Source organism: Xyrauchen texanus, chromosome 22 (genome assembly GCF_025860055.1).
Source record: "Xyrauchen texanus isolate HMW12.3.18 chromosome 22, RBS_HiC_50CHRs, whole genome shotgun sequence".
Taxonomy (NCBI): Eukaryota; Metazoa; Chordata; class Actinopteri; order Cypriniformes; family Catostomidae; genus Xyrauchen; species Xyrauchen texanus.
In genome coordinates this window covers 16,669,526-16,695,099 of record NC_068297.1, presented here as the reverse complement: position 1 = coordinate 16,695,099, position 25,574 = coordinate 16,669,526, and the positions used below count along the sequence as shown (strand labels likewise).

Sequence of the window (25,574 nt, the reverse complement as noted above, 5' to 3'; positions counted from 1 at the left end):
AGTAACGACATTGAGAAACATTGTCTTCTGTCTGTACTGTTTATTATCTTAGAAGTAAAAAGAAGTGATGTAATAAAGCAGTTTAAATACAGATAACCAGTCAATCTAAAACTCTCCTGTCAAACAGTACTTTCAGTACAGTATCTACTTTCAGCTCAAAATGTCACAATAAAATATGTAGCAGACAGAAGAAAAAAAAACCCGTCATGACATGATGTGAGCGTACTGCACATAAAGTTGCAAGTGTTTTAAATGGAGCCCTCCACCCAATCGCAAACATTTGCACAAATAGATAGATGTGTGTAATATATATATATATACACACACACACACACACACAAATATCCTCTCCAATGTATTGATGATATTTTTGCTTTAATCAGTTGGATTCATAAACCTATAACAGAGCACTGAGCTTAGAACATAAGCCTAATACATTTAATCATCTTGTTAGTATTTAATAGGTTGAAGTGATAGTTCACCCAAAATGAAAATTCTGTCATCATTTAATCACCCTCATGTTATTTTGAACACATGAATAACTCTCTTCCGTGGAACACAAAATCAGAATATTAGCCTAATTTTCATGGCTTCTTTTTTCCATACAATGAAACATACAATGGTGACTGAGGCCGTTTTTGTTTTGAATTGATTAATAGATATATGGAACAACATGAGGGTGAGTAAACGATGACAGAGTGAACTATCCCTGGGTTCCAGAGTGAACCCGCACAGGTCAGCGCTCTTCGTGTTCATGCACATGCTCAGAAACAAGTGTATCTGGATGTTATCTCAGCCGAGTGTCATTTCCTTCCCAATTATTTTTGCTTTATTAATTTCTAACAGTCCATCTTCTGTTTGAGCCCTGAAAAACACAATCCTCCCACAAATTCCATTAGCAGCTTTCTACTGGTTCATCACAGCCCTTACAGGGATCACAGAGAAAGGGGTGGGGGAGGGCAGTGAGTGGGCAGTAGTCAAGACAACAGTCAGGATAGTTTCTTGGCATTTTCCAGTACGGTCTGGCATCGTGGGCAGAGGCAGTCAGGCTCATCTGATGTGTAGCGCCGACATCTCGGACAGCGAGAGAGAGAGGTGGGCGTTGCGGCTATACTATATGAACTTTCTTCGCAAATCACACCCCCTACAGGACACAGATAAACGCACATGAGAATTCTAAAAGCAATTAGGATAAAAATAAACAAGAACCTTTAATGTCTGTTAATCTGTTTATCTGCTTAAAAATGAGTTTAACTGCTTATGACGCTAGTTACAAGAACAGTTCACACAAAAATGAAAATTCTGAAACAAAAAGTAGTGTTAGGCAGAATGATATCCTCAGTCACCATTCACTTTCATTGTATGGAAAAAAGATGCAATGAAAGTGAATTGTGACTGAGACTAACATACTGCCTAACATTTCCTTTTGTGTTCCATGGAAGAAAGTCATACGAGTTTGGAACATCATGAAGGTGAGTAAATTACACTATTTTAATTTAGAGATTAACTATCCCCTTACAAATCTGAGCATGTTACCAATCCTTTCTAAACTAACTGCTAGGAGTACGTAGTTAGGGCTGCTTTCTTAGACATAAGGTTAGTTCTGGATTTTCAAACGAATAAAAAGGATGTTTGTTCTAGAGTTAAATGCATCAAAGTATTTATTTATTTTTTTTAAACAACCTCAAAGCCAAGAGTTTCTCACCTTCCAGGTTGATGAGGAATTTTCCTGAACTGGTGACAGCATCCGATGGCAGATCCCGTGGGAGAGAGTTCGTCAGAGTGATCCGTGAGGCCATCATGAGCTCAGTCAGTTGGGAACAGGTAGAGGTGGGCTCCTCTTGAAGAGACTGACATGTAAAAGAGAAACAAAGCAAATCTAAGTCTTGCACTACCCAGTTGGAATGAACCGGTATAGTTGTATCATTTATGCACTGTACATTTGATGTTGAATATGCCCTTTGAAATGAATACTAAAATTCTGCAAGAATAATCTGTTATAGGATATGAACATATTGAAGTAAACTTCTAAAAGATCATTCATGGAAAATTATGTTATCCCAAGTAAACGTAAATAATTTAGCCTGATGGTTACAGTGAATCATTGAAGTGCAAAAGGTTAACATATCAAACATATCATAATGAAGATCCATGATTTACCTCCATTAGCTCAAAGAACAGACCAGGCTCAATGGAAATGATGAGGTCATATTCTGCAGCATTGCGTCCTGGAATAGATGACAGGAAGGAATCTCGAATAGCACACGCCCCCTCCACTGCTTCCTCCAATCCCGGCCTCCGCCATACAGAACTGGTCTTAATCCAGCCACTACGAAACAAAGTCTCCACCTCTACAGAGTAAGAAACATTAGACAGGCACAGCTGTTAGATTATGCACAGCTGTGTCCGGTGCATTTTATCAGTGTCTGGAATTTCTGTTGGCTAAAGGGCAAAGTGTGTGTGTGTGTGTGTGTGTGTGTGTGTGTGTGTGTGTGTACCATCATGTCCAGGTGCATGCAGGTACACCTCCTCAGCCAGGTGAGGGAGGACAGGAGCTATAGAGCGAGTCACTCCATCCAGAATTTCTTCTAGAACAGTCTGACATGACCTCCGACCAACAGAGTCCTCAGCGTCACAATACAACCTGACAGAGATGGTGACATTAAGTGAACATCCAGAGTTTTAAAGTCAGTGATGTTTACCTTTTTTTATATAATTAACAAAAATTTTTACAAACACAATTTTTATACAACTTAAGGAAAGAGATTTACATAAATGTATGGATTAAAGTATCAACGGTTACCGATTTTTAATGATGCTGAAATAGAAGTTGGATAATTCTCTGGTGATGAAGGCTTGTAGCAGACGGATGACTCGACCGCTGTCAAACTCACTGTAAGCATCAGTTACCTACAATACACACACACAGTGAAAGAGTAAAAAACAACACTGTGTGTTCTAACGCCCTCTCACTCTACTGACAGCTGTGTAGATCTGGCTTATAAATCACACAAACATGCAAATACAGACTCACCTTCATGCTGAAATCCCTGAGCAGGTGCAGCATGTACTGATCTATGTAGTGCATTTGTTTTGGGTCCACAGCCTGAGAACGTGGATCAAAGCCCTGGAGATTCCCCAGGAGAAACCTCAGAGTCTTCCTCAACTAAAGAGAGAGAGGAGATGGAATAAAATTGAGAGGACTTCTGTAAACAAAATATGTAAACATATACAAGGTGTTCATATGCTATCTACTGGAGGAGAAATGTATTATGAAAGCATCTCCTTCCAAACATTAGAAAACCTCTTTCATTATCTCTTTCTTTTTTGCTTAATGTGAAATCCTTAAAAGTTCTGATATTCTCCAATAAAGTTTTCTCCTGACCACACCAGAAACGAGAGCATTACAGTTTCACTTTTCTTGTTGTTACTAAGAAGAGGCTCTTTCAGATCCCTGGAAGCAATTATTGAAGGACATTAAGGATTTTATTATCTTCTGATTTCCAACAGACCTTGTTGATGCTCTCTTTGGCAGCGTTTAGTGTGTTTGGGCCGATCTGAACCTCAGAGAACACGTTCGACTCTGCAACCCACCATCTCAAAACATCTGCACCATAGGGAGGAGAGACCAATAAATTCTGAAAGAGAGAAAGACAGATGTTTAAAAAGAATTGGATGGATGGATGGATGTTATTCCATCACTGCTTGATGCCATCTTACCTTCCCTCCATTAATGATGTCATCTGGGTCAACCACGTTGCCTATAGACTTGGACATTTTTTCTCCTCTCTCACTCACAACAAAACCATGGACCACCAGCGCTCTAAAACATACAACACAAAGACCAATCAAGTGATTGTCTGTACATGTATGGGTGAGTGCAGTACAAATACACTCGACTGACTCACTTGTAAGGGGCTTTATTCCGTACAGCTACACTGGTGAGGAGAGATGACTGAAACCAACCGCCAATCTGATCTTTCCCCTCCACATACGAGTCTGCACGCGGGTCTGATTCTGAGAGAAAAACGGAGACAAAACGCTAACACAGACACATGTGGAACTGGAGAAAGTCACATGTAAACACAAAATGAATGTATAGTTAAGCACAACTCTGTTGACTCACCCTGTAATACAGCAGCCCAAGAGGTTCCACTGTCAAACCAGATGTCCAGGACATCTTCACCACGCACATAATCAGATGCTGCACCAGCTTTACTCTAACAAACATACACACACACATACTTTATAACAATGCATGTGACATTTAAGTGCCATTATAAGTTAAGCACTTTAAAGAGCTTTACATTTGTGGCTTAATGGAATAGTTCACCCAAAAATGAAAATTCTCTCATCGTTTATTCACTCTTAAGCCATCCCAGATGCGTATGACATTCATTCTTCAGCAGAACACAAATTACGATTTTTCCTAGCACCATCTAGCACTCTCCACATGCGTCAAGCACTAGGAAGTGTAATCTAGCTTGAAATCATGATCGTTCCTAGAGACAGCAATGGGAAGATGTAGAGTGAAAAGGATTGTCACTTCAGAAGTCATGGATTAAACCACTGGTGTCTAATGGATTACTTTTATGCTGTCTTTATGTGTTTGCATTGTATGGACATACAGAGCAGAGATATTCTTCTAAAAATCTTCATTAGTGTTCTGCAGAACAAAGAAAGTCATGAGGGTGAGTAAATCATGAATTGTCATTACTGTGTGAACTATTCCTTTAAATGTATATGTACCTTCTGAAGAACCTCCGGAGTGAGAAATGTTTCCACTGGCTCCATCCACCAGCTGTCACTCCCTTTCTCAGAGAAAACTTTAGCAATTTGTGTCACCGAATGTCTGAGAGAAACATGAAGAGGGAATTCTTACCATTGTATTTATGTGTTTGATTGTGTGGGTGTCTATGAAACAGTTATGCGCAAGGTACAAGTCTATACTTGTTTAAGAGTGGCTCTCCAGTCTCTTTGTGGTAGAACACAGGGATGGGGACGCCCCAGCTCCTCTGCCGAGATATACACCAGTAAGTTCTTCTGTCCAACATCGCCAACAAACTGGACCTCGCCGATTCTGGTATCACACGCACCTTCTGCAGGGCATCCTACACAAAAATGCATAATTTTTATTTTCTGCACAAAAGCGCACATTATTTCCAATTTTTCTAATTCTGGATTTTAAAATCGCAGCTGGCTTAAGGTCTGTTTACTGAAAAATTAACTTCAGTAATTACTTAACTTTGCTTAATAACTGTTGATAAGTATGCTGGCTCACCCTAGCTTTGTCTTTGAGGCTGGCTGTATTAATAAACCACTGTTTACTGGCTCTGATCACAACCGGCTGTTTGGTCCTCCAGTCATACGGGTAACTGTGGACACAATCTTCCTCCTTCACAACTGCACCGGCTGCCTGCAGCATAGAAATCACTGTCCCAAACAAGCACACACCCACCCCAAAGTTATATTAGTTACATTTATTATCATGTATATTATTTTTCATATGACATTTCAGACAATTTTTCTAGTGTTCATATTAATTTCAGGTTATCCCACTGATGCTTTCTTTTCTGCATCTACCCCTCTTCCTCTCTCTCACCTGTGGCATTGCCTTCAGTCATCACTAATTTATTTTGCAGGTCAGTGCCAGCGAGTTCCGTGAACTTGCCCTCCTCATCCACCATGCACTCCTTGAGAGAATGCAAATTAAGAGCCATGACAACAAACATAAATTGATACTGTCCCACAAGCTGGCACATGATTAGTCAACTCAATACAGATTTGGGCGTCATACCACAGGCAGATTAAAGTGTGTGGCAACGCTATAGTCCTCCATGCCATGGGCTGGAGCTATGTGGACCAATCCTGTTCCCTTGGCCATGGTCACATGATTAGCCGGCAACAAAGGCACTTCTTTTGCAGGAATTGTGGGATGCTGGCAGACTCCACCTTCAAGATCTGACCCTGGAGAAAAAAAAAAGTGTGATAGTCAGAAAAAGAAAGCCATAATAACACACTGTAAGTCAGTTAAGAAGGCACCATGTTCACTGGTTTAAGACAATAATATAACAGGATCTACCTGCGAGTGTGACCAGGCTCTCTAGATTTGTCCCCAGTATGGAGGAGAGGCTGCTTATGCGATCTGTGGCCACTAGTAGGAGCTGTTCATTATCGGCTCGCTTCACTACAGAGTACCTGAGGAGGAACAGAATAACATAGGCATCATCACTCAATGTCAAATCAGATCATGTGCATCTCACACATAGATTCAGAAGTGAGTGAGCATGTGCAGCTTACTGTGATTTGGGCATGTAACAAACTGCCTGATTGGCTGGTATAGTCCAAGGCTGAGTTGTCCAGATCAGAGTAGACACATGACCCCAACCTTCTGAAACACACACACACACACACACACACACACACACACAAGTGACAACAAAGGCAACATATACAAGGTTATTTAAATTATATGTATGTATTTGGAGTGTGTGTGATGGGGCAGACGGCATACACGCACCTGCTTTTGCAGCAAGTTTGGCAGGCAGGGTGAGAAGTGGGAAGGTGACGTAAACAGCACTGCTTACATGTTCTGGATTATACTCCAGCTCAGCTTCTGCAAATGCTGTCCTACACCAATATTACATACCATTTCAACATATTTAGAGTCAAATATCATTATTGTATATTTATAAGCTCAAAGTCTTTATGTCAGGCTACAAATAAGAGCCACCTTTTTGATTACAAACATTAAGATTTTCCTACCTGGACGATGGTGACCAGAATACAGGCTTAAAGTCCTGATAAATTAAACCCTGTACACACCAGAGACAGAGAGAATACAAGGGTCATGGAAAATAAATAAAAGAACCCATTTTGTGAATCTGAAACACTTAAAGGAATATTCCGGGTTCAATAAAAGTTAAAGGAAGTTCACCAAAAAAGAATTTCACCAAATAAAATTTATCTAATTTACTCACCCTTATGCTTTCCCATTATGTGTATGACTTTCTTTCATACATATGTCTTTTTTTTTTTTATAGCAGCCATTTCTCCCTGTAGCACAAGACCAGTTGCCCACTGAAGCCAAGCAGGGTTGACCAGTACCTGGATGGTAGACCTCCTAGGGAAAACAAAGGTTGCTGCTGGAAGAGGCATTGGGGAGGCCAGCAGGGGGTGCTCGCCTTGCGGTCTGTGTGGATCCTAATGCCCCAGTATAGTGACGGGGATACTTTACTATAAAAAAAAGCACCATCCTTCAGATGAGATGTTTAACTGAGGTCCTGACTCTCTGTGGTCATTAAAAATCCCCCCATTGGCCCTTTTCAATCATGGCCTCTTAATAATCCCCATCCATTAATTGGCTGTATCACTCTACTCTCTCCTCTCAATCAATAGCTGGTGTGTGGAGAGCGTACTGGCGCATTATGGCTGCTGTAGCATCATCCAGGTGGATGCTGCACACTGGTGGTGGTTAAGGAGAGTCCCCAGTTCACTGTGTAAAGCACTTTAAGTATAGTGTCAGAAAAACTCATATATATGTAACATTCAATGTTTGTTTCATTTGTTAATCTCAAAAAGGACTTAATCTGTTTCTCACCCACAATTATCATTTCACTTCTGAATATATCGATTAAAACACGAGTCCTATGGATTACTTTAATGCTGCCTTTATCTGCTTTTTGGAACCCCTTTGGCACCGATTCACTTTCATTGTATGGACCTACAGAGCAGAGACATTCTTCTAAAAATCTTGATTTGTGTTCTGTAGAAGAAAGGAAGTCATACACATCTGGGATGGCACGAGGGTGAGTAAATGATGAGAGAATTTACATTTTTGGGTGAACTATCCCTTTTATCTCAATCAACAGCATTTAAGGCATAATACGGATTATTACAAATATAATAATATTAAACATCTGGGTTAGTGAGACACTTAAGATGGAAGTGAATGGGGACAATCACATCAAGTCCATAAATGGGATATAAATGTTAAAATACTCATTACTTCAACAGTATAGGCATAATACTTGAATAATATGTATTAACATGATTTTAGCGTAATAAAAACACTTCCTAACCTTTTCTCTGTAAAGTTGAATCCAATTTTAAAACTTCATTGCCATGACAATGAAATGCTTCCAATAACATAACTACCATAAAAATGTTGATTTAAACATCTTTATAGCTCAAATATTACACAAGTATTAACAGAAGAATTAATGTAAGTGCTTTTATAAAATGATAAACTTCACATTTTTGCCTTAAAACACTCCAACAATTGGCCCAATTCACCTCCATTGTAATTTCCTCACTGTAACCCAGATTTTTGCTAAAGAAGGCTAAATAATTTGTGATTATCAACATAATGCCACAAACACTGTCGATTGACCTTAACCTGTATTGAACCCACAATATTATTTTATTGCTCAGATGAAGCTCTGTGATGTGGAACCAGGACTTTAAGTGGAGAGAATACAAAAATGGCAAGTTTCACAGTAAGAGTCTCACATACTTTGCTGTGCATTTCCTGGAAGACTTTCAGCTGTACTGCTTCATATTTTCCATCAAATGTGTAATAACAATTCTCCCAGTCAGCCATCACGCCCCAGCGCTGGAATGCAGCACGCTGCCGAGATATGGCCCTCTCTGCAAACTCACGTGCTGATCAGAGACACATTCTGTTAGACAGTTATTGATTAATGGGTTTTTTTTTCATTAATCTATCTCAAAGAGATAACATATTTATTAGATGCTGACAAACATACTAGCAAGCTTGATTTTGGACAAATTAGTTATTTTCTATAACATTCATTGCATGATGTGACCTCCTGACCTTTCTGTCTGATCTGTAGAGGGGTCAGCTCACTGGTTCTGAGGTCTCCGAGTGCTTTGAGCTCAATGGGCAGCCCATGGCAGTCCCAGCCGGGTACATAATGAACCTGTCTGCCTCTCAGCACCTCAAAACGGTTCTGGATATCTTTGAGGATCTGCAAGGGAGATCAACAGGGGTCCATAGAAGATTCTGAGGGCAAACTATATAGCTACTGTGACTTAACATGATTTAAGGCATGTTCACGGAAGAACATTTCAGTCAACCAGGCACTGGCCTTTGAATGATAAAAGATTCTTTACATGAACACCAAAGAATGTTGATCCAGGAACACATCCCACCAGTGTAAATCACATTGTGATGCGAGTGTGATTATAATCTGACCAGGTACCTTATTGAGAGCATGCCCCACATGAGGGTCACCGTTGGCATATGGTGGTCCATCATGAAGGCAGTACTCCTTCTTTGCCTTTCTCCCTCTCTGCCATGTGTACAGCTGGTCAAAACCACATTTCTATAAAACAAACAACAGTTCAACTTCACAACCATCGTTACAACAGAAGATAACACAAGCATTTTACTCAGTTAGAAGTTCTGTATCAGTTTAAATCAGCCCTAACAACTGCTGTTAACAATTTTTGCCAAGGAAGATTTAGGAAATATCATAGAGACAGCCATAAACTGTATATGAGCGCGGAAAGTTGGCAGTTCCGACGGTAAACAGGCAACAGATCAAAACCAACCAGACTGGATCCACAGCACCAGCAGTGGCTGTAACAGAACTCTGGTTCTGCACCTGTCACTCTTACCTGCTGGATCTGGATCTCTTGCTCCAGGAGATTCGGCCCGCTCACTCTCATAGGGAAGTCAGTGCGGGGCAGCAGCACAGTATCCCGGTACCGGCCCGTTGCGTCTCCGGAGCACAGACAGCGCACTCCCCATCGAGCCACACCACCGAAACCTACAACCGAACGCCGAAGCAGCAGCATGTGGGTCTCTGACAGGTGAGTTTATACCAGGGTGAGAGTTTGTCTGGGATATGAGTCTGACCTCCTCCACATGGGCGGCACTCTATTTCTACCGGAACGAGGAAGACGACGAACATCTACGGAAGCTGTGTCGAGACAAACCAACAGATAAACGGAAACGCTTTTTTCATGATTTAACTGCAGATTTGAAACGCAAGAGGGTGGTAGATTATCACGAATGAAGAGCTGAAGACGCCATCGTTTGTATTAGTATTGTACGATAACCTTAACAAATGAGTTTTAAATGCCAATTTCACCCCATGAGCATCTGCTATATCTTCCTGTTATTAAAGGGATAGTTCACACAAAAATAAAAATTATCTCATCATTTACTCACCCTCACGCCATCCAGAATGTGTATGACTTTCTGATGCTCTGTAGGTCCATACAATGCAAGCGAATGGTGACCAGAACTTTGAATCTCTAAAAATCACATAATGTCAGCATAAAAGTAATCTATATGACTCCAGTGGTTAAATCCATGTCTTCAGAAGTTATATGATAGGTGTAGGTGAGAAACAGATCAATGTAAGTCCTGTTGAACTATAAATATCCCCCTTTGACCACCCCCGACCAGTAAGTGGCAATATGCACGAAGAATGAGAATCGCCAAAAAATAAAAAAATGAAGAATGTGGAATTGTAAGTGGAGATTTACACTAAAAAGGGACTTAAATATTGATCTGTTTATCACCCACACCTGTTATTTCCCTTCAGGATATAGATTTAACCACTGGAGTCTTATGGATTACTTTTATGCTGACTTTATGTCATTTTTTGATTTTCAAAGTTCTGGCCATTTAAAGTTAAAAGTTCCTGCTATTGTTACCTCAGATATCTATTTATATTTGATCCAACTCATAAAACTAAATTTCGTTTGAGTAACCTAGTTTGTCATGTAAATTCAGTCCAATTAAATAAAAAGTTTGAATTGAATAATACCACCAACTTCTGTTCTTATTTCTTTTCACGCAAATTATGTTGCTCCATCAATATTCAATAAACATACATTTATTTCTTGAGTCACTTTGTGACCAGAATAAAAGTAAATTTTCCTTAAGGTGGGCCTTTAGCCCGGTTGTACCCTAATCTTCATTTTGGCGATTTTCATAGCCACATCCGAGCCTATTTCAATAGGCTATAATAAAATGAACAGAAATAATTGTTTCGAGGAACAGAGCATCTGTTTTTTTATTTTATTTTACCACTAATTATCCCATAATATTCTTGCAGCAAATGTTACAGAACATTTCTTAAACAGAAATTCCTTAAAAACTGCCTTGATATGCAGAATACTTGATAGAATTCAACTCCTTAATAAATATTATGAGAGGTGGGCTATTAATGATAATATATATATATATATATATATATATATATATATATATATATATATATATATATATATATATATATATATATATATCCTTTCTTATATGCTAATAAGAAATTTCCTGACCTATGACTTATAAAAGAATTATATTTATTTTATTTTTTATTTATTTGATATTTTTATATGTTATTAATCCTATTATTTGTTTATTTATTTAAAATGTTTATTTATTTTTTTCCTTCACCTTAACTTCTTATCTATGTGACTTATATATCTAAGTGAATGTGTTTGTTTGTTTTATTGAATTGAACACTTATATCGTAATAATTGATTTTACAATAAAAATGCTAATTTTCCCACAAACAAGTAGGCCACACGACAAACGTTTTGGAAAAATAAAAAAATAAATAAATCTCATATTCTAATTTTATTGAATATTTTTTCAATCATGTATAGGCTACTAAAAATACTAGAAAACAAAACTGAGTTTCGTTTAGCTTTTAGCTATCTCTTTATCTTTAGCTACTTTTAACAATAGGCTATTTAACAATAAGTATTCAATTAGGTTTTTTAATGTTCATTTGGCCTTAGAGCATAATTTATTGCCTTATCACAAACATGTGAAAAGAGAAATATCTGAACAGCGAGTTTATTTGGCGATTCCAGGAGATTCCCTCAGGATCCTCCTTCTCTTCCTGGTGGGCGGGTCTTTTGAGATACGTCACACATCAGTCATTGTGAGAGGATATCGCCCAGTCAGTCCCCATCACTGATCATAGACCATCTGTCCAGCAGAAATCTTCTCAGGAGGAATAAAAGGCAACCATAAAAATGAATACACTTTGGAAATTGTGCTTTGGGGTTCTACTCATAGCCTTACTACTTTCAACTCAGGTAGGTACTGTGAATTTGTTTATTTATTGCCTTAGATTTCCAAAAGAAGAGAAACTTGTTTTGCTACTAATAAAGTGCATTTACAAGCAGTTTTCATTATATTATTAGTATTATGCAATCTAAATACACTGTATTTGCCTTAATGTTTGGTGTAGGGGTCCACAGATGACAGCCATAGATTATATTCATCAGCTACAACTGCTCCCACAAATGGTAATCATTCCAGTGCTGCAGGATTGAGTCTTGTGCCCACTGCAATGTTCCTGCTGATTCCAGCAGCTACCCTAAGCTTCCTCCACACTAGATTTTAAACTGGATGGAGAATATTAACCATAGATGACCAAAACTGTGACAGTGGCAAAAATGGACAGCCTGTCACTCAATGAGCATACTTTTGCAAAATTCTTGACTATTGAAGACACAAAAGGGAGGGGAAGACACCCCTACATTTCACATTTTGTAGTGGAAGTTTTAAGTAATAAAAGTTTGCATTGAATTTCTCAAGAAAAAATAAATGTTTTTGGTTACACCTGTGCCCAGGATATCAATGATATTTGGTTGAGGCAAAGTTTAAGCACATTCACCTTATGTTGACATATAATGACATCATGTTATCATTATAGATTATATAATGTCAGTTTCTTTAATGCCATTATGTGTAGGCTACACCAAATTTTACTACACCATATGAACCTGATCTACATAATCCATCTTCTATTACAGCATTTTTGTATTTAATGTAAAGAACCATTAATTGTAATGATTAATGATGTTTCAATATGCACAATTAAAGGGGATGATCATATATGTGTGTATGTCATTTGTTATCCAACTTGGTATTAATGGGTGCTCTCTTAACATGACATTGTCATAGTTTTATTAATGTTGTAGGTCATATCTGGTAGATCTGGAGTAGATGAGAGAGGTGTCCTGTTTTTACATATTGTAGCATTGATAGAAGTTTTGACAAAAGCAGCTTTTAAAAAAGGAGATCCCTTTTTTAGTAGCAACTATCAGCCTCCTCATTGGTGGATGTTTTTTTTTTTAGAAACACGTCACACATAAATCACTTTGAAAATAAACCCCCCCCCCCCCCATCTTCCCCCATCATTGAGCTCAGACTCTCGGTTCAGCAGGAAACTTCACTGGAAGAAGATAAGGCAACCATAACAAAAAAATGAATCAAATATTGAAATTGTGCCTTGGGGTGCTGCTCATAACCGTACAGCTTTCAACTCAGGTAGGTTTTCATCTATGGATTTCTTTTGGAGGAAATTTTGTATTTTTTTAAATGTGCATTTCAGCTGGTGAAATGACAAAAAGATACAATAACTTCGTATTATGTTAGGATATTGTATACGGTTCTTTTAAAGACTCCCTGTAAAGATGAATAAATAAATAAATAAAAAACATTAATTACAAGTTACATGTACATGCAAAAAATGTAGATGATGCAAGAATGGCATGTCACCAGTTCTCTTATCCTGTGTGGATGCAGAAGCTTCACAAATAAAGAATCGTATTCCTCTCTTTAATTCATATTATTTTTTAATTAACACTTTTATTGTTTAAGTTAAGACAGTTTATACTGTCCAAGATTTACAAACAACAGTGTACAGTTTTGTATTTTTTTGTTTAAAGTAACCAAAATATTTGATATGTGTACAGTAGTAACATTTAAATTATGGAAAATATTGTTTAACATGACTGAATAAACCGGACTACATTGTGTTACACCAACAAAAGTAAATTGTAAGGGTTGAAAATCATCAAAAGAGAACGATCACATGCTTTACTTTTTACAGTGTATAATACGTGTACATTAATCAGAATAGTAAGATTACTAACAAATTGCATTTACAAGCGGTTCTTTAAAATGAACATATTAAATAGGCATACCCTGTAAAATCGAAATTAACTGGTTTTATTGAACCCATGTTGTTCCAAACCTGTATGACTTTATTTCTCGCATTAAACACAAAAAGGGTTAATTCTGACTTTTTCCTTCGCTTCTAAGTCCACAACAGGAAACAGCACCACAAGCAATCCCATTTCACATACCACTGGTCCTCATTCCAGTGCTGCGGGATTGGGTCTTGTACCCACTGCACTGTGCCTGCTGATCCCAGCAGCCACCCTGGCTTTTCTCCACACTAGATCTTAAACAGGATGGAGAATATTAACCATAGATGACCAAAACTGAGACAGTGGCAAAGATGAACAACCAGCCACCCACAGAGAAAATGTATGCAAACTCTTGAGGTTAGAAGACACAGACAGGAAGACACCACCACCCCTCTTTGTAATGGATTTTATTTTTAAATAGGCCTATTTAAATTAATAATAATTAATACATATTTGTTTTTTGTACACATATTTTAGAGTGTTTAGACCATTGGTCCTTCTATCAGAAGTCTGTTTCTCAGATGCACAGGCTACCAATGATGTTATATTAAGGGAAAGTTTAAGCAAATTCACCTCATGCTGATTTTCTGTACCAGCTCAAACTTATATAAGTATCAATTGTGTTTCTCAAAGTATATGATATTAGTCTCTGCAATGGCATGATTTGTACAGCCTGTTTTACAAAATGTACCGTATCAATGTAATCCATGTAATTTTTCAGTATTTTTGTATTGATCGCAATGACCTGTTAATTGCACTGTTTATGAAAGTGGCAATACAAATTAAAGAGAATGTTTGCATATGTTTGTATGTTGTATTTTATCCAACTCCATATTCATGTGTATCTTTTAACAAGCTATGAGCCCTTTTTTAATTGGACAATCTCATGTCAACACTATTTTGGTGTGCAAATGTGAAATAATGGGGTGTAACTTAAATTCTTTCATATGGAGTTGATGTTGATAATATAGAAATTCTGCAGCAGAGCGATGACCTCTCGGATCATTACCTCGTCTCTTGCATGCTGCAATCAGCTAATGTTACTCAAGCTACACCACGCTATCGTTCAGGTAGAACTATTCTTTCGACCACTAAAGATAGCTTCACTAATACTCTTCCAGATCTATCTCATATACTCAATAAACCCCAAAGCCCAGAAGAACTTGATGAAATAACAAAAAATGTAAATGCAGTCTTCTCTAGCACCCTTGATGTTGTCGCCCCACTTCGATTAAAGAAAATTAAAGAAATAAGCCCTGCACCATGGTACAATGATCACACTCATGCTCTCAAGAGAGCAGCTCGGAAAATGGAGCGCATGTGGAAAAATACAAAATTAGAAGTATTTCAGGGTGCATGGAAGGATAGTGTCTGTAGCTACAAACACGCACTCAAAGCTGCCAGGTCAGCATATTTTAGTAAACTCATAGAAAATAACCACAACAATCCTAGATGTTTATTCAGTACTGTGGCTAAATTGGTTAGGAATAAAGCCTCAACCGAACCAGATATTACATCACAGCTCAAGAGTAAAGACTTCATGAATTTCTTTACAGATAAAATTGAAATAATCAGAAATAAAATTGGAATTATGCAATCATCTGTCATAGCACCTCAGAAAACAGTGTCGAATAATTTCCCTCATGTGCAACTTCAATCCTTCGCTATCATAGGTCATGAAGAGCTAACAAAACTTATCGAAACATCAAAAGCCACAACTTGTTTGTTAGATCCTATACCAACTAAGCTCTTAAAAGAGGTATCTCCTGTAATATCAGAACCTCTTCTTAATATCATTAACTCCTCGCTATGCTTAGGACATGTCCCAAGAAACTTTAAAATGGCAATTATCAAACCGCTAATTAAGAAGCCACAACTTAATCCTGGAGAACTTGCTAATTATAGACCGATTTCAAATCTCCCGTTTATGTCAAAAATACTAGAAAAGGTAGTATCCTCCCAAATATGTTCATTTCTACAGAGAAATAGTATATATGAAGAATTTCAATCAGGATTTAGGCCTCATCACAGTACAGAGACTGCACTTATCAGAGTTACAAATGACTTGCTCTTATCATCTGATCGCGGCTGCATTTCTCTTCTAGTGCTTTTAGATCTTAGTGCTGCATTCGACACGATAGATCACGACATTCTCTTGAATAGGCTAGAAAATTATGTTGGAATTTGTGGAGTGGCATTAGCATGGTTTAGGTCATATTTAGCAGACCGCTACCACTTTGTCTATGTAAATGAGGAATTGTCAAACCAAACAAAAGTAAAATATGGAGTGCCACAGGGATCAATTTTAGGGCCTCTGCTTTTCTCCATGTATATGCTTCCCCTGGGAGATATTATCAGGAATTGTGGAATAAGTTTCCACTGCTATGCTGACGATACACAACTTTATATTTCTTCAAAACCTGATGAGATTTCACAATTCTCAAAATTAGCAGAGTGTATTAATGAAATAAAAGATTGGATGGCCAGAAATTTCCTTCTACTCAATTCTGACAAAACAGAGGTTCTAATTATTGGACCAAAAAACTCTAAAAATAAGCCACTAAAATATAATTTGACTCTAGATGGATGTACTGTTACATCATCTTCAACAGCGAAGAACTTAGGTGTTATATTTGATACCAAGCTGTCCTTTGAAAATCAAATTACAAATGTTTGTAGAACAGCATTCTTCCACCTAAGAAATATTGATAAATTAAGGCACATGCTCTCTGTTGCTGATGCCGAAAAACTAATTCATGCGTTCGTGACCTCAAGACTAGATTATTGTAATGCATTACTGGGAGGATGTCAAGCAAGATCAATAAATAAACTTCAGTTGGTTCAAAATGCAGCAGCCAGAGTGCTGACGAGAACCAAGAAATATGATCATATTAGCCCCATTTTATCATCGTTACATTGGGTACCTGTTAAATTCCGTATTGATTTTAAAATTCTGTTAACTACGTACAAAGCTTTGAATGGTCTAGCTCCGCAGTACTTAAGTGATCTTCAAACACGCTATATTCCAACACGTTAATTAAGATCGCAAAATTCTGGCCTATTAATAGTTCCTAGAATATCAAAATCCACTAAAGGAGGAAGATCCTTTTCATATTTGGCTCCTAAACTATGGAATAGTCTCCCAAACACTGTTCGAGATGCAGACACACTCTCTCAGTTTAAGTCTAGACTAAAGACTCATCTATTTAGCCAGGCATACACCTAATTTATCCTCCAACCCACAATTAGGCTGCTTTAGTTGGGTCTGCCGGAACCAGAAACCAGAAACATTGAGCATGATCTCTAACTCTGCAATAAATTAAATGGCATCTACGCTTACATCTTTTTATTTGTTTCCCTGTCTCAACCTCGGGACTCCTATCCTGAGTTCACCAGAACTGGCTGGATCCAGCACCATTCCTGCTTCATGTTGAACTCCACTGCTACATGTCGCAGAATGATGATGACTAAATGCAGCCGGTGCCAGCCAAACATCACTTCAATCTATTATGACGGACTTCAGAGGATGAAATGATGCCAACTCCAACCTGCATCACCTCAGTCTATTTATGGACTACGATCTTGAAATGAAATGCTTAGACTAACTATTGCCAACAAAAGCCTTCATCAGCCAATTAACAAGGACAATTGCATCTATGTGAACTTCTGCAATTAATCAAGATGGACTTCAAAGACTTTGGTCATTAATCTTACAGTTCAAACACAATCGATGTTTAATCACTGACCCTTAACACTTAGTTTAATAATTTTAAACCATGTTTTACCTATACATAATTAATATTTACATTATATTCATAATGTTAGCCAGAGGGGAACTGGCCCCCACAGTGAGTCTGGTTGCTCCCAAGGTTATTTTTCTCCATTAATCAACATCTTATGGAGTTTTGTGTTCCTTGCCACAGTCGCCTACAGCTTGCTCACTGGGGTTATTAATACAATTATCATTTAATTATTTTTAAACACTATTAAAAATCGTATTTTATCTAAATTACACAATGATGATTAATTGACTTTATAGACATTACAGTTTTATCGTCTGTTAATGCTGATATTCTGTAAAGCTGCTTTGAAACGATGTGTGTTGTGAAAGGCGCTATACAAATAAAATTTACTTGACTTGACTTCTCTGATTAGTTTGATTGAAAGGCATTGCAATGGCTTTATAGGAGCAAGAAATTCCTGTTCAATACAAAATCAGGGAGGGGATCTCTCTCAGGTGGATGCCACCAATGAGCCAAATGTCTGAGACAGAATTAACAATAATAAAACAACATCTTGGGCAGGCCTAACCCACCTTTGTCACTCAGCCTATGTAACTTATTAAAATGTAACCTGGGACGCTTACCATTCAAAATGGAGGATTTCTCTATGCTATCAAATTGCTTTAAATAAGAGAGGCGGAGATCTACAGGGAGAGATTGTAGCAGTTAGTTAGTTAACTGCTACAAGGTTTACGCTGACAGTGTAACGTGTTTCATCAGGAAGTGCGTAGCATGTTGTTCCGACCAAAACAATACGGATATACCCCAACCAGAAACCATGGGTTAAAGCCCATGGTGCAGGTTTTTTTTTTTTTTTTGGCAATTTTCTAGTTGGTAATAAACATTTAAACAGTTATCCATTGTATTTGATGTTGTAGGGTACTACAAAAAAGAAATATAATACGGAAAAGTAGGTGATATGTTAGCTTTTAGCTACAGCTTAGCGATTATTCTTATTTCTCCCACAATGCATTCCATGACGTCACATGAGGTACTCGCTGACTGTTGGACGACAGAAGAAAGCCTGCGGCCCGCCTTACAATTGAGGTAGAGTGAGACGAGGAGTAGCTAACTAGTGAAAGAGTGACAGTGACAGATTTATAAGTAAGTAGATAGATAGATAGAATAGCATAGCATAGATAGAATAGCATAGATAGTGAGAGATAGCATAGCATAACAGATAGCTTAGAGATAGATAAAGAGTAGATCATAAATAACGTTAGTCAAAATGGTTTATTACTGTGTTTGTGGCGGGTGCAAGAACTCCAGCAAAACTGGACATAGGGTCCATTCCTTCCCCAAGGACAAAGGGATCTTCCGAAGCTGGGTGCAGTTTGTGAAGATTAGGCGGGCAGATTTTTCAGCTAGCTCTGTCACCACCTACTCGAGAATATGCAGCGTGCATTTCAAAGAGGAGGATTACCACTCAGGGGATGCTAAAATGGTCTTACTTGGATTAAAGAGTGAGAGGAGTGCTAAATTACTTCCTACCGCCATGCCGTCTGTGAACGCAAACCTCTCTGCTTGCCCCGTCCCGAAGTCGAGAGACACCGTCTGCCGCAAGCGAGAAATTGCCACGGTAAGCATCATGCTAACGTTAATGTTTACAAGCTGCGTGTTAGCTAGCTCTGTGTGTATTTTGTATACCGTGTTCCCTTTGACACAGCCTCCACTAACTTACAAGCACGATCACTCTGACATTAGAAGAGCATATTTCGTGATTCACGAATAAAAATTAGAATAATAACAAAATTGCCCTGAAGTAAAAGTCCATATCATCATGAAAGCTTTATGGCTGTGCCATAGGTTATTGTTTCCACTGGGAAACTAACGTTAGTTGTAGCACACACATCCCATTTTATTGATGGACTTATGAAATGACTGGGAATATTTACTTATCTTCTTGGAATTTCAAAGATGATAAGTAAATAATTCTCAGTACTTCCAAGTTGAAAATACATGATTAAATGTTTCCATGTACTCCTGCAATGTGCTTGTACACCCAATGTGCTTGCGAATCACTGTTCTAAGTATTCATAGTATACCCACCTCTTATTTCACCACTACACCCATCTGCATTTTGCTGACCCTTTTTCATATTTGTTTTCGCAAGATGTTGACAGACGCCTCACAGCAGGAGACTGTGGACAGTGTAGACACTGTGGAGAGTGTCGATACTGGGGATCAGCCCTTGCCCTCCTCCACTTCTGACGCTGGGACACAGTGTTCTTTGAAGCCCCCCCGATGGTCTCACGGTAAAACTTGGGTATTTTAAGGGGTAGTTATTAGATATAGTCTCTAAAACATTGCCAGTATCTATGCAGTCAGAACATTTCCATACACATTGATTAAATTAATACATAGCCTACACCAAAAAACATACCAGTTTAGATTTGCCATGATTGTCTCATGTTTGGGTATGTTTACTGCCTCTCCACAGCTGTGCAGGTTAACCTGAAGCCCAAGATGGTCAGCGTGGGCACACAGACATCATTCGGCACACAAACCTCCACTCCCCTTGCTAGTCCTGAACAGACAGATGAAGATGATGATAATGCCTCTGTCATCAGTGACTTATCGTGGGTGCCCGAAGAGCCGATGCATGAGGAGGACTTGTTTGATGAGGAGCCACCTTACACGTGTGACCCCCATCACAAGTGAGATAGTTTAAAACCAACATAGACCATTTTGAATGCTCATTTTTGTGTACTGTAGCTTTGGTAGTTTGAATGCCCCCCCAACAACAGTTTTTTTGTTCTTGTAGTGGCATTGACAAATTCATTGTTTGCCAAGAGGAGCTGATGGGCCTTTTTGTCATCTGTCCGGCCTGTTGTGAGAGGTCAGATAGTAGCATCGTGCAGCAGGAAGGAACTTTTCTTAAGATCAAGCAGGTACGGTTTTGTTTACGCAGCAGGCCATCTGATTAGAAAATCAGAATATCTAATTACAATCTGATAGCTCTGACTGTCTTGCCAGTTAATTTAATTTACAATGTATGTACCAGGCTGGCTTTAGTCTATTGGTTTGTGATGGCATCATATTTGAGTGTTATACTGTATTGGTCATGTGTGTTTCATTGAAAACATGAAACCTTTGACCAGTAATGTACAGTACCTAATCTATATTGAATCCTGATATACTGTTGATTACACTTTTTTTTTTTTACATATCTAGGTCTGTGCATCATGTGGCTACCACCGTTTCTGGCAAAACCAGCCAATGCTCCACAGGAACATGCCGACCTGCAACCTCCTGTTAAGCGGGGCCATTCATTTCACTGGATGTTTGGCCACCCAGACATTAAGAATGTTGACTCTGTTTGGCCTGCAGTGCATCAGTGCGAGCAGTTACTTTCGCCATCAGCGCCGCTACGCCATCCCTGTAATCGTTCAGGCCTGGCAAAACGATCAAGCGAAGAATTTTAGTGACCTACGGCAATGGATGGCGGGCTAGTTCTTGCTGGTGACTGCAGGTAAACCAGTGTGAGAGCTCATAGACCAATTGCACATTTTGATTTTTTTTATTTGTTATCATGTAGGGTGGCTTTAGTTGGCATTTGCAGATGACATGGTGGATTGTCTTTACAGACCTTGGTTATTAAAAACTTGAAACCTAATTCAAATTTGTAATTAATTCCAGGTCAGATTCTCCTGGGCACTGCGCGAAGTATGGATCCTACTCTCTGATCGAGGACAGAGTGAACAAGGTGGTGGATGTTCAGCTTGTTCAGGTAAACCTGATGTTATTAGACAAAGAAATGAACTCTGCAATTTAGTAAACTGATTGTATATTAATATAACATCTTTCCACTAGTACAATGATGCTTAGAGCTTTGTGTATTGCCTAACTAGAGTACAGTGTATCGTAATGCTTGGACCAGCAACGCGTCGGTTCATTCACGCCTCCTTCAACAACACCAGCATTTTATACTTACACTGTTATGTCATGTTGCAGAGCTCAGAGGTCCCCAACAGCTCATGGTGTGAGCTTGAAGGGCTCAAGCGCAGTGTTGGCCTGCTGAGGGGAAAGGACCTGCATTTAGCAATGCTGATCACGGACCGTCATCGCCAGGTATTTACAATAAAAATGCAGTATAGAATGTAAACATCTGAATTGCACTGAAGCTGGATGTTTGTGGTTTGCTGATACACGGAGGGCCACACAGGTCAATCATCCACAAAAGTTTGTTTATTTCTCCTTAGGTTGCCAAATGGGTGAGAGAGGAGCTGAGCCCTGAAGGGACACGGCATTATTTTGATGTGTGGCACATTGCCAAAAGTATGTATCCATTGTTGGAACCTTGAAGCAGTTTTTGTTAGTGCATATCAATTAATACCATTTGTTCTAAAACAGGTCTGGGGAAGGCATTGGATGCAGCTTCAAAAGAGTGTGACCAACTACAGCTGTGGAGGCCTGCTATAGTGAATCACCTCTATTGGACTGCAGCCTCAACCCCAGACGGCAACCCAGCAGTCATGGAGGCTAAATGAAAAAGTTTAGTCAACCACATCCAGGACATCCATGACCATGACACCCCTGCTTTCTCCAGTTGTGCCCATGGCCCCCTAGACGGGGATCAGCACAACAAAGAGTGGCTGGACCCAGGTACAGTACACACAGCATGTGGTATTATGTACGCTCTACAGTTTTGTTGTATTTGCTGAGTGCTTTGACGTGACCTATGATGATTAAATTATTTTTTCATTCCCTGGCAATCTCATAACATTCTGTTTACTGTTTATGTTTGCTATAATTCATATGCAGGACCATTTCATGTGTTTCCATTAAAAAAAATAATTTTTGTCTGAATCTATCTTGTCTATTTATACGTTTTCCATCTGTGTGTCTGTCTGCCTCCCTGTCATGGTCTTTGCAGGCTCATTGGCAGCAGTAAAGTTGGAGAACATAATCACGAGGACTGCCTTACTGAAAGATGTTCGACAGCTGTCTCCACAGCATCAGACATTCTCCCTTGAGGCTTACCACTCCCTCATCTTGCACTTCGCACCCAAGCACACAGGGTTTTCATACGTTGGGATGTACAGCAGGTCAGTGCTATCCAAGGAATAATACAGCCAATTATTATGCCTTTTATAGTAATAATAGTACCTATTATCATGCCTATTGTAGTAAAAAAAATCTCAAATGTGTTATTTTGTAGGCTTCTCTTAGCGGCGCTGCATTACAATCACAATGCCAACCGCGAGACAGCACGGAAAAGTGATGGGACGGAGAAGTACTGTGTGCGGTATCCGGCTTCAGAAAAGGTGCCCATGTGGTGCGTCCCATCAAAGAGGCAGCCTCATACGGTAAGCAGTGTCATGCAGTTCTATCATATTTTGAGATGGCTCACGAGACATCTGTGATCAGTGGCAATGATCTTTATTCAGTATTATTATTATTATATCTGCAGGTTATGCAACATCATTGATGAAGGCCCTTCAGGAAAGCTACACCCATTCACCTGCAGCTCTTCGAGAGGTTAGCGCTAATTTGTCCTCCGATGCACCCGCCCCCATCGCTAAATCCTTCGAACAGGTTCCTAAGGAGGAGGCCGTCAGCCTCTTCCTAGCCCGGCAGTCACGCTACAAGAGAACCTAAATTCACATTGTTATTATTATTTTTTTCCACAGACAAGTCCAATGATTTAGTTCTAAGTATTTATTTTAGTTGTTATTTATCTTCTTTCCTTCTGTCCCTGTCATCTCATTTGGTGGTGGTTTCCTGTATTCTGCATGTTTTGTGTGTTGTTGCTTTGGTTTTACTTTGCACTAAATCATTACTTTTTTCGTCTTTGTAAGTGGCATTAATTGTCGCTGTACCCCATTCAAGGGGTCCTGCATGCTGCATGTCTGCTCCTCTGTCTGTTATTTGCATGAAATTTGTTTTATGTAATTCAAAATAATTTACCAATCATTTTACCTGTGCCTTGTCAACCTCTGTGTGGGGTGTTGTCTGGGTTCACTGTGTGTCAGCTTGATATGCTTTTGCATGTATCACTGCATATGCATTCATGAAAGAGTGTGAGTGTGTGTGAGTGTGAGTGACTGTGTGTGACTGTGTGTGAGTAAGTGAGTGTGAGTGAGTGCGAGAACCATCAGTTGACCCTCAGGTAAGACCACACTTTTGCAGGCAAAAGAAACAATGTGCAAAGGTTTCAGGTCTAGTCCTTCATCAGTGGGCTTTTTTTATATAGATTTGTTTACTTGCAACCTGTGTCTTTGTTCAGTAATCCTTGTCCTTGTTCAGTAAATGTTTAGTAACCCTTACAAGCAATGCCAATAAACTGTTTTTTCTTATTAAAATTCATGTGTTCTGTGTACTTTATAACATTTTAAGGGCAATTGGGCGATCACAACAGAATAAACAATTATTTTTATTCATTCTCATCCAAACGAGGCCATTGAAAGTCCTGATAGGTTTGGTCACCACTTTGGAAGTTTTGTCTGATGGTTGAAACCACACAAGAGGGTAGAGGCTTCCTTATACTCCTCCCTAAAACTCCATAAGCCCAGCGTATAGCCTGACTGTACGCAGTGTACCGGTATTGCCTAGGAATAAGTAGGAAAGATTCTTACGTTTTAAACTCTGTAAGTAGGTTGGAAACGTCATTTGAAGCCTGTCTGTTATGCATGTTTGTGCATGCAACACATCTCCTGTCACCTATTGCTGTTGTTCAAAGGACTCAGTGTAAAAACATTGGTAAAGTAAACATATGAACATACTCGTGCGTGCTGGCTTGAAGGGGACCATGATCCTGTCTGAAGTGTGAATATGCTATTTGTAGCACAAACGGATTCAGGCAGCATGCCTCAAATCCAGGATGCTGCGTTAGGCACGTTACATCTGCTGGCCGCGGGGTGAGATCCTCGACCAGCGACCAAAACGCGCTCACCTCCCTACAACACAAGCTCTCCACCACAGTTTCCATGGGACGACACCGCCCACACAGACACCTGCCAAACACAGCGACACAGACGCTTACTACTCACTCACTCCCTCTCCCGGTAAGCCTGACGGTGTCAATGACAATCACGAGGAAAACTAGTTGGCACTATCAACAATAATCACACTGACGACGCCTACTCGGCGTCGGCTACAGCGAAACAACATTTTCACCGGAGAAAGAGGTAAAAGCTTAGAAATAAAGCATAAAAGTTATTGTATGCACTGCTGTTCATAGACTACTAGCTCCAGCGGTCATTGCTGCATTTCTAAATGATAGCAACTCTCCATTCATTCTCCTCTGACCATGCATTTATTTGTCTTTGACGGCCATCTGCTCTCGGTATTTCATCATTCGCCCTCTCACGTCTAAACGGTTCGAAATTGTATGGCTGTGGGCCATCATAAATGTTAACTGTGGGTCTTGCCACCTCTTCCTCATCCCAGTTAGACGCCATAGTAGTCAGTGCTAGTCTGCTAGAATTAGTTCAAGTAGCTGAGAACGGCTGAGGCTACATTCCACCGCGTCTACCTCATGTGACGTCATCGCCGAATCGCGTAAAAAATAACCGTTTCTAACCAAAAACTACAAAAACTGGACTTTAACACCATTTTGGAGACATTTCTAACTTTATATACATATCTTGACTGCTTTATCTACCCATTAATCGACAGTGGTGTTTAACCTGCACCATGGGCTTTAACGGCGAGGTTCGCGCGGCACTCAATGCGCGGTCCTCCGCTTTTAATTCTTCTAACACGGAGGAGCGTAAACAAGCCAGTTATGCCCTCCGTAACACCATCAGTGAAGCCAAACGCCAGTACAGGCACAAACTTGAAGGTCAGTTCAACACC

At 39.3% G+C, this 25,574-nt stretch overlaps 2 protein-coding genes and 2 long non-coding RNA genes across 5 annotated transcripts; 3 read left to right on the top strand and 1 right to left on the bottom strand.

The window, feature by feature from the left end:
- Positions 1–358: 358 nt before the first annotated feature.
- Positions 359–9,908, bottom strand: iars2 (isoleucyl-tRNA synthetase 2, mitochondrial). 2 transcript variants are annotated; one of them, XM_052153691.1, is made up of 23 exons: positions 9,643–9,908; positions 9,225–9,347; positions 8,837–8,990; positions 8,516–8,664; positions 6,766–6,815; positions 6,521–6,630; positions 6,301–6,391; positions 6,083–6,198; positions 5,798–5,967; positions 5,603–5,693; positions 5,282–5,433; positions 4,951–5,111; positions 4,750–4,852; positions 4,127–4,220; positions 3,909–4,017; positions 3,721–3,823; positions 3,513–3,638; positions 3,035–3,166; positions 2,804–2,910; positions 2,499–2,644; positions 2,161–2,351; positions 1,706–1,850; positions 359–1,144 (listed from the first exon to the last, which is right to left on the bottom strand). In XM_052153691.1, the coding sequence occupies exons 1-23, from the start codon at positions 9,820–9,822 to the stop codon at positions 990–992; spliced, it is 2,958 nt and encodes a 985-aa protein (XP_052009651.1). In that variant the 5' UTR covers positions 9,823–9,908; the 3' UTR covers positions 359–989. The 2 variants fall into 2 exon arrangements, with proteins under 2 accessions (XP_052009651.1, XP_052009652.1); XM_052153692.1 differs by having other exon boundaries at positions 6,301–6,388.
- A 3,281-nt stretch (positions 9,909–13,189) lies between these two features.
- LOC127662812 (uncharacterized) lies at positions 13,190–14,792 on the top strand. Its single transcript, XR_007972922.1, has 2 exons — positions 13,190–13,327; positions 14,105–14,792. It is a non-coding gene; the product is annotated as an uncharacterized LOC127662812 (long non-coding RNA).
- Positions 14,793–19,284: 4,492 nt separating this feature from the next.
- On the top strand, positions 19,285–22,257 carry LOC127662826 (uncharacterized). The gene is made up of 9 exons (XM_052154186.1): positions 19,285–19,353; positions 19,888–20,029; positions 20,215–20,431; positions 20,539–20,665; positions 20,949–21,246; positions 21,414–21,504; positions 21,729–21,845; positions 21,977–22,052; positions 22,128–22,257. The coding sequence occupies exons 2-5, from the start codon at positions 19,888–19,890 to the stop codon at positions 21,225–21,227; spliced, it is 765 nt and encodes a 254-aa protein (XP_052010146.1). The 5' UTR covers positions 19,285–19,353; the 3' UTR covers positions 21,228–21,246; positions 21,414–21,504; positions 21,729–21,845; positions 21,977–22,052; positions 22,128–22,257.
- A 99-nt stretch (positions 22,258–22,356) lies between these two features.
- LOC127662827 (uncharacterized) lies at positions 22,357–23,376 on the top strand. The gene is made up of 4 exons (XR_007972923.1): positions 22,357–22,379; positions 22,651–22,822; positions 22,936–23,083; positions 23,188–23,376. It is a non-coding gene; the product is annotated as an uncharacterized LOC127662827 (long non-coding RNA).
- Positions 23,377–25,574: the final 2,198 nt, after the last annotated feature.

Excerpts from the sequence above, each read along its gene's own strand:
- iars2 (XM_052153691.1), bottom strand. The coding sequence starts at position 9,822 with ATGCTGCTGCTTCGGCGTTCGGTTGTAGGTTTCGGTGGTGTGGCTCGA. Across the intron at positions 8,665-8,836 it reads TCTACAGATCAGACAGAAAG|CACGTGAGTTTGCAGAGAGG; the intron begins GTCAGGAGGTCA and ends GTCTCTGATCAG. Across the intron at positions 2,911-3,034 it reads TCAGGGATTTCAGCATGAAG|GTAACTGATGCTTACAGTGA; the intron begins GTGAGTCTGTAT and ends TGTGTATTGTAG.
- LOC127662826 (XM_052154186.1), top strand. The coding sequence starts at position 19,888 with ATGTTGACAGACGCCTCACAGCAGGAGACTGTGGACAGTGTAGACACT. Across the intron at positions 20,030-20,214 it reads GCCCCCCCGATGGTCTCACG|CTGTGCAGGTTAACCTGAAG; the intron begins GTAAAACTTGGG and ends GCCTCTCCACAG. Across the intron at positions 20,666-20,948 it reads CTTTTCTTAAGATCAAGCAG|GTCTGTGCATCATGTGGCTA; the intron begins GTACGGTTTTGT and ends TTACATATCTAG.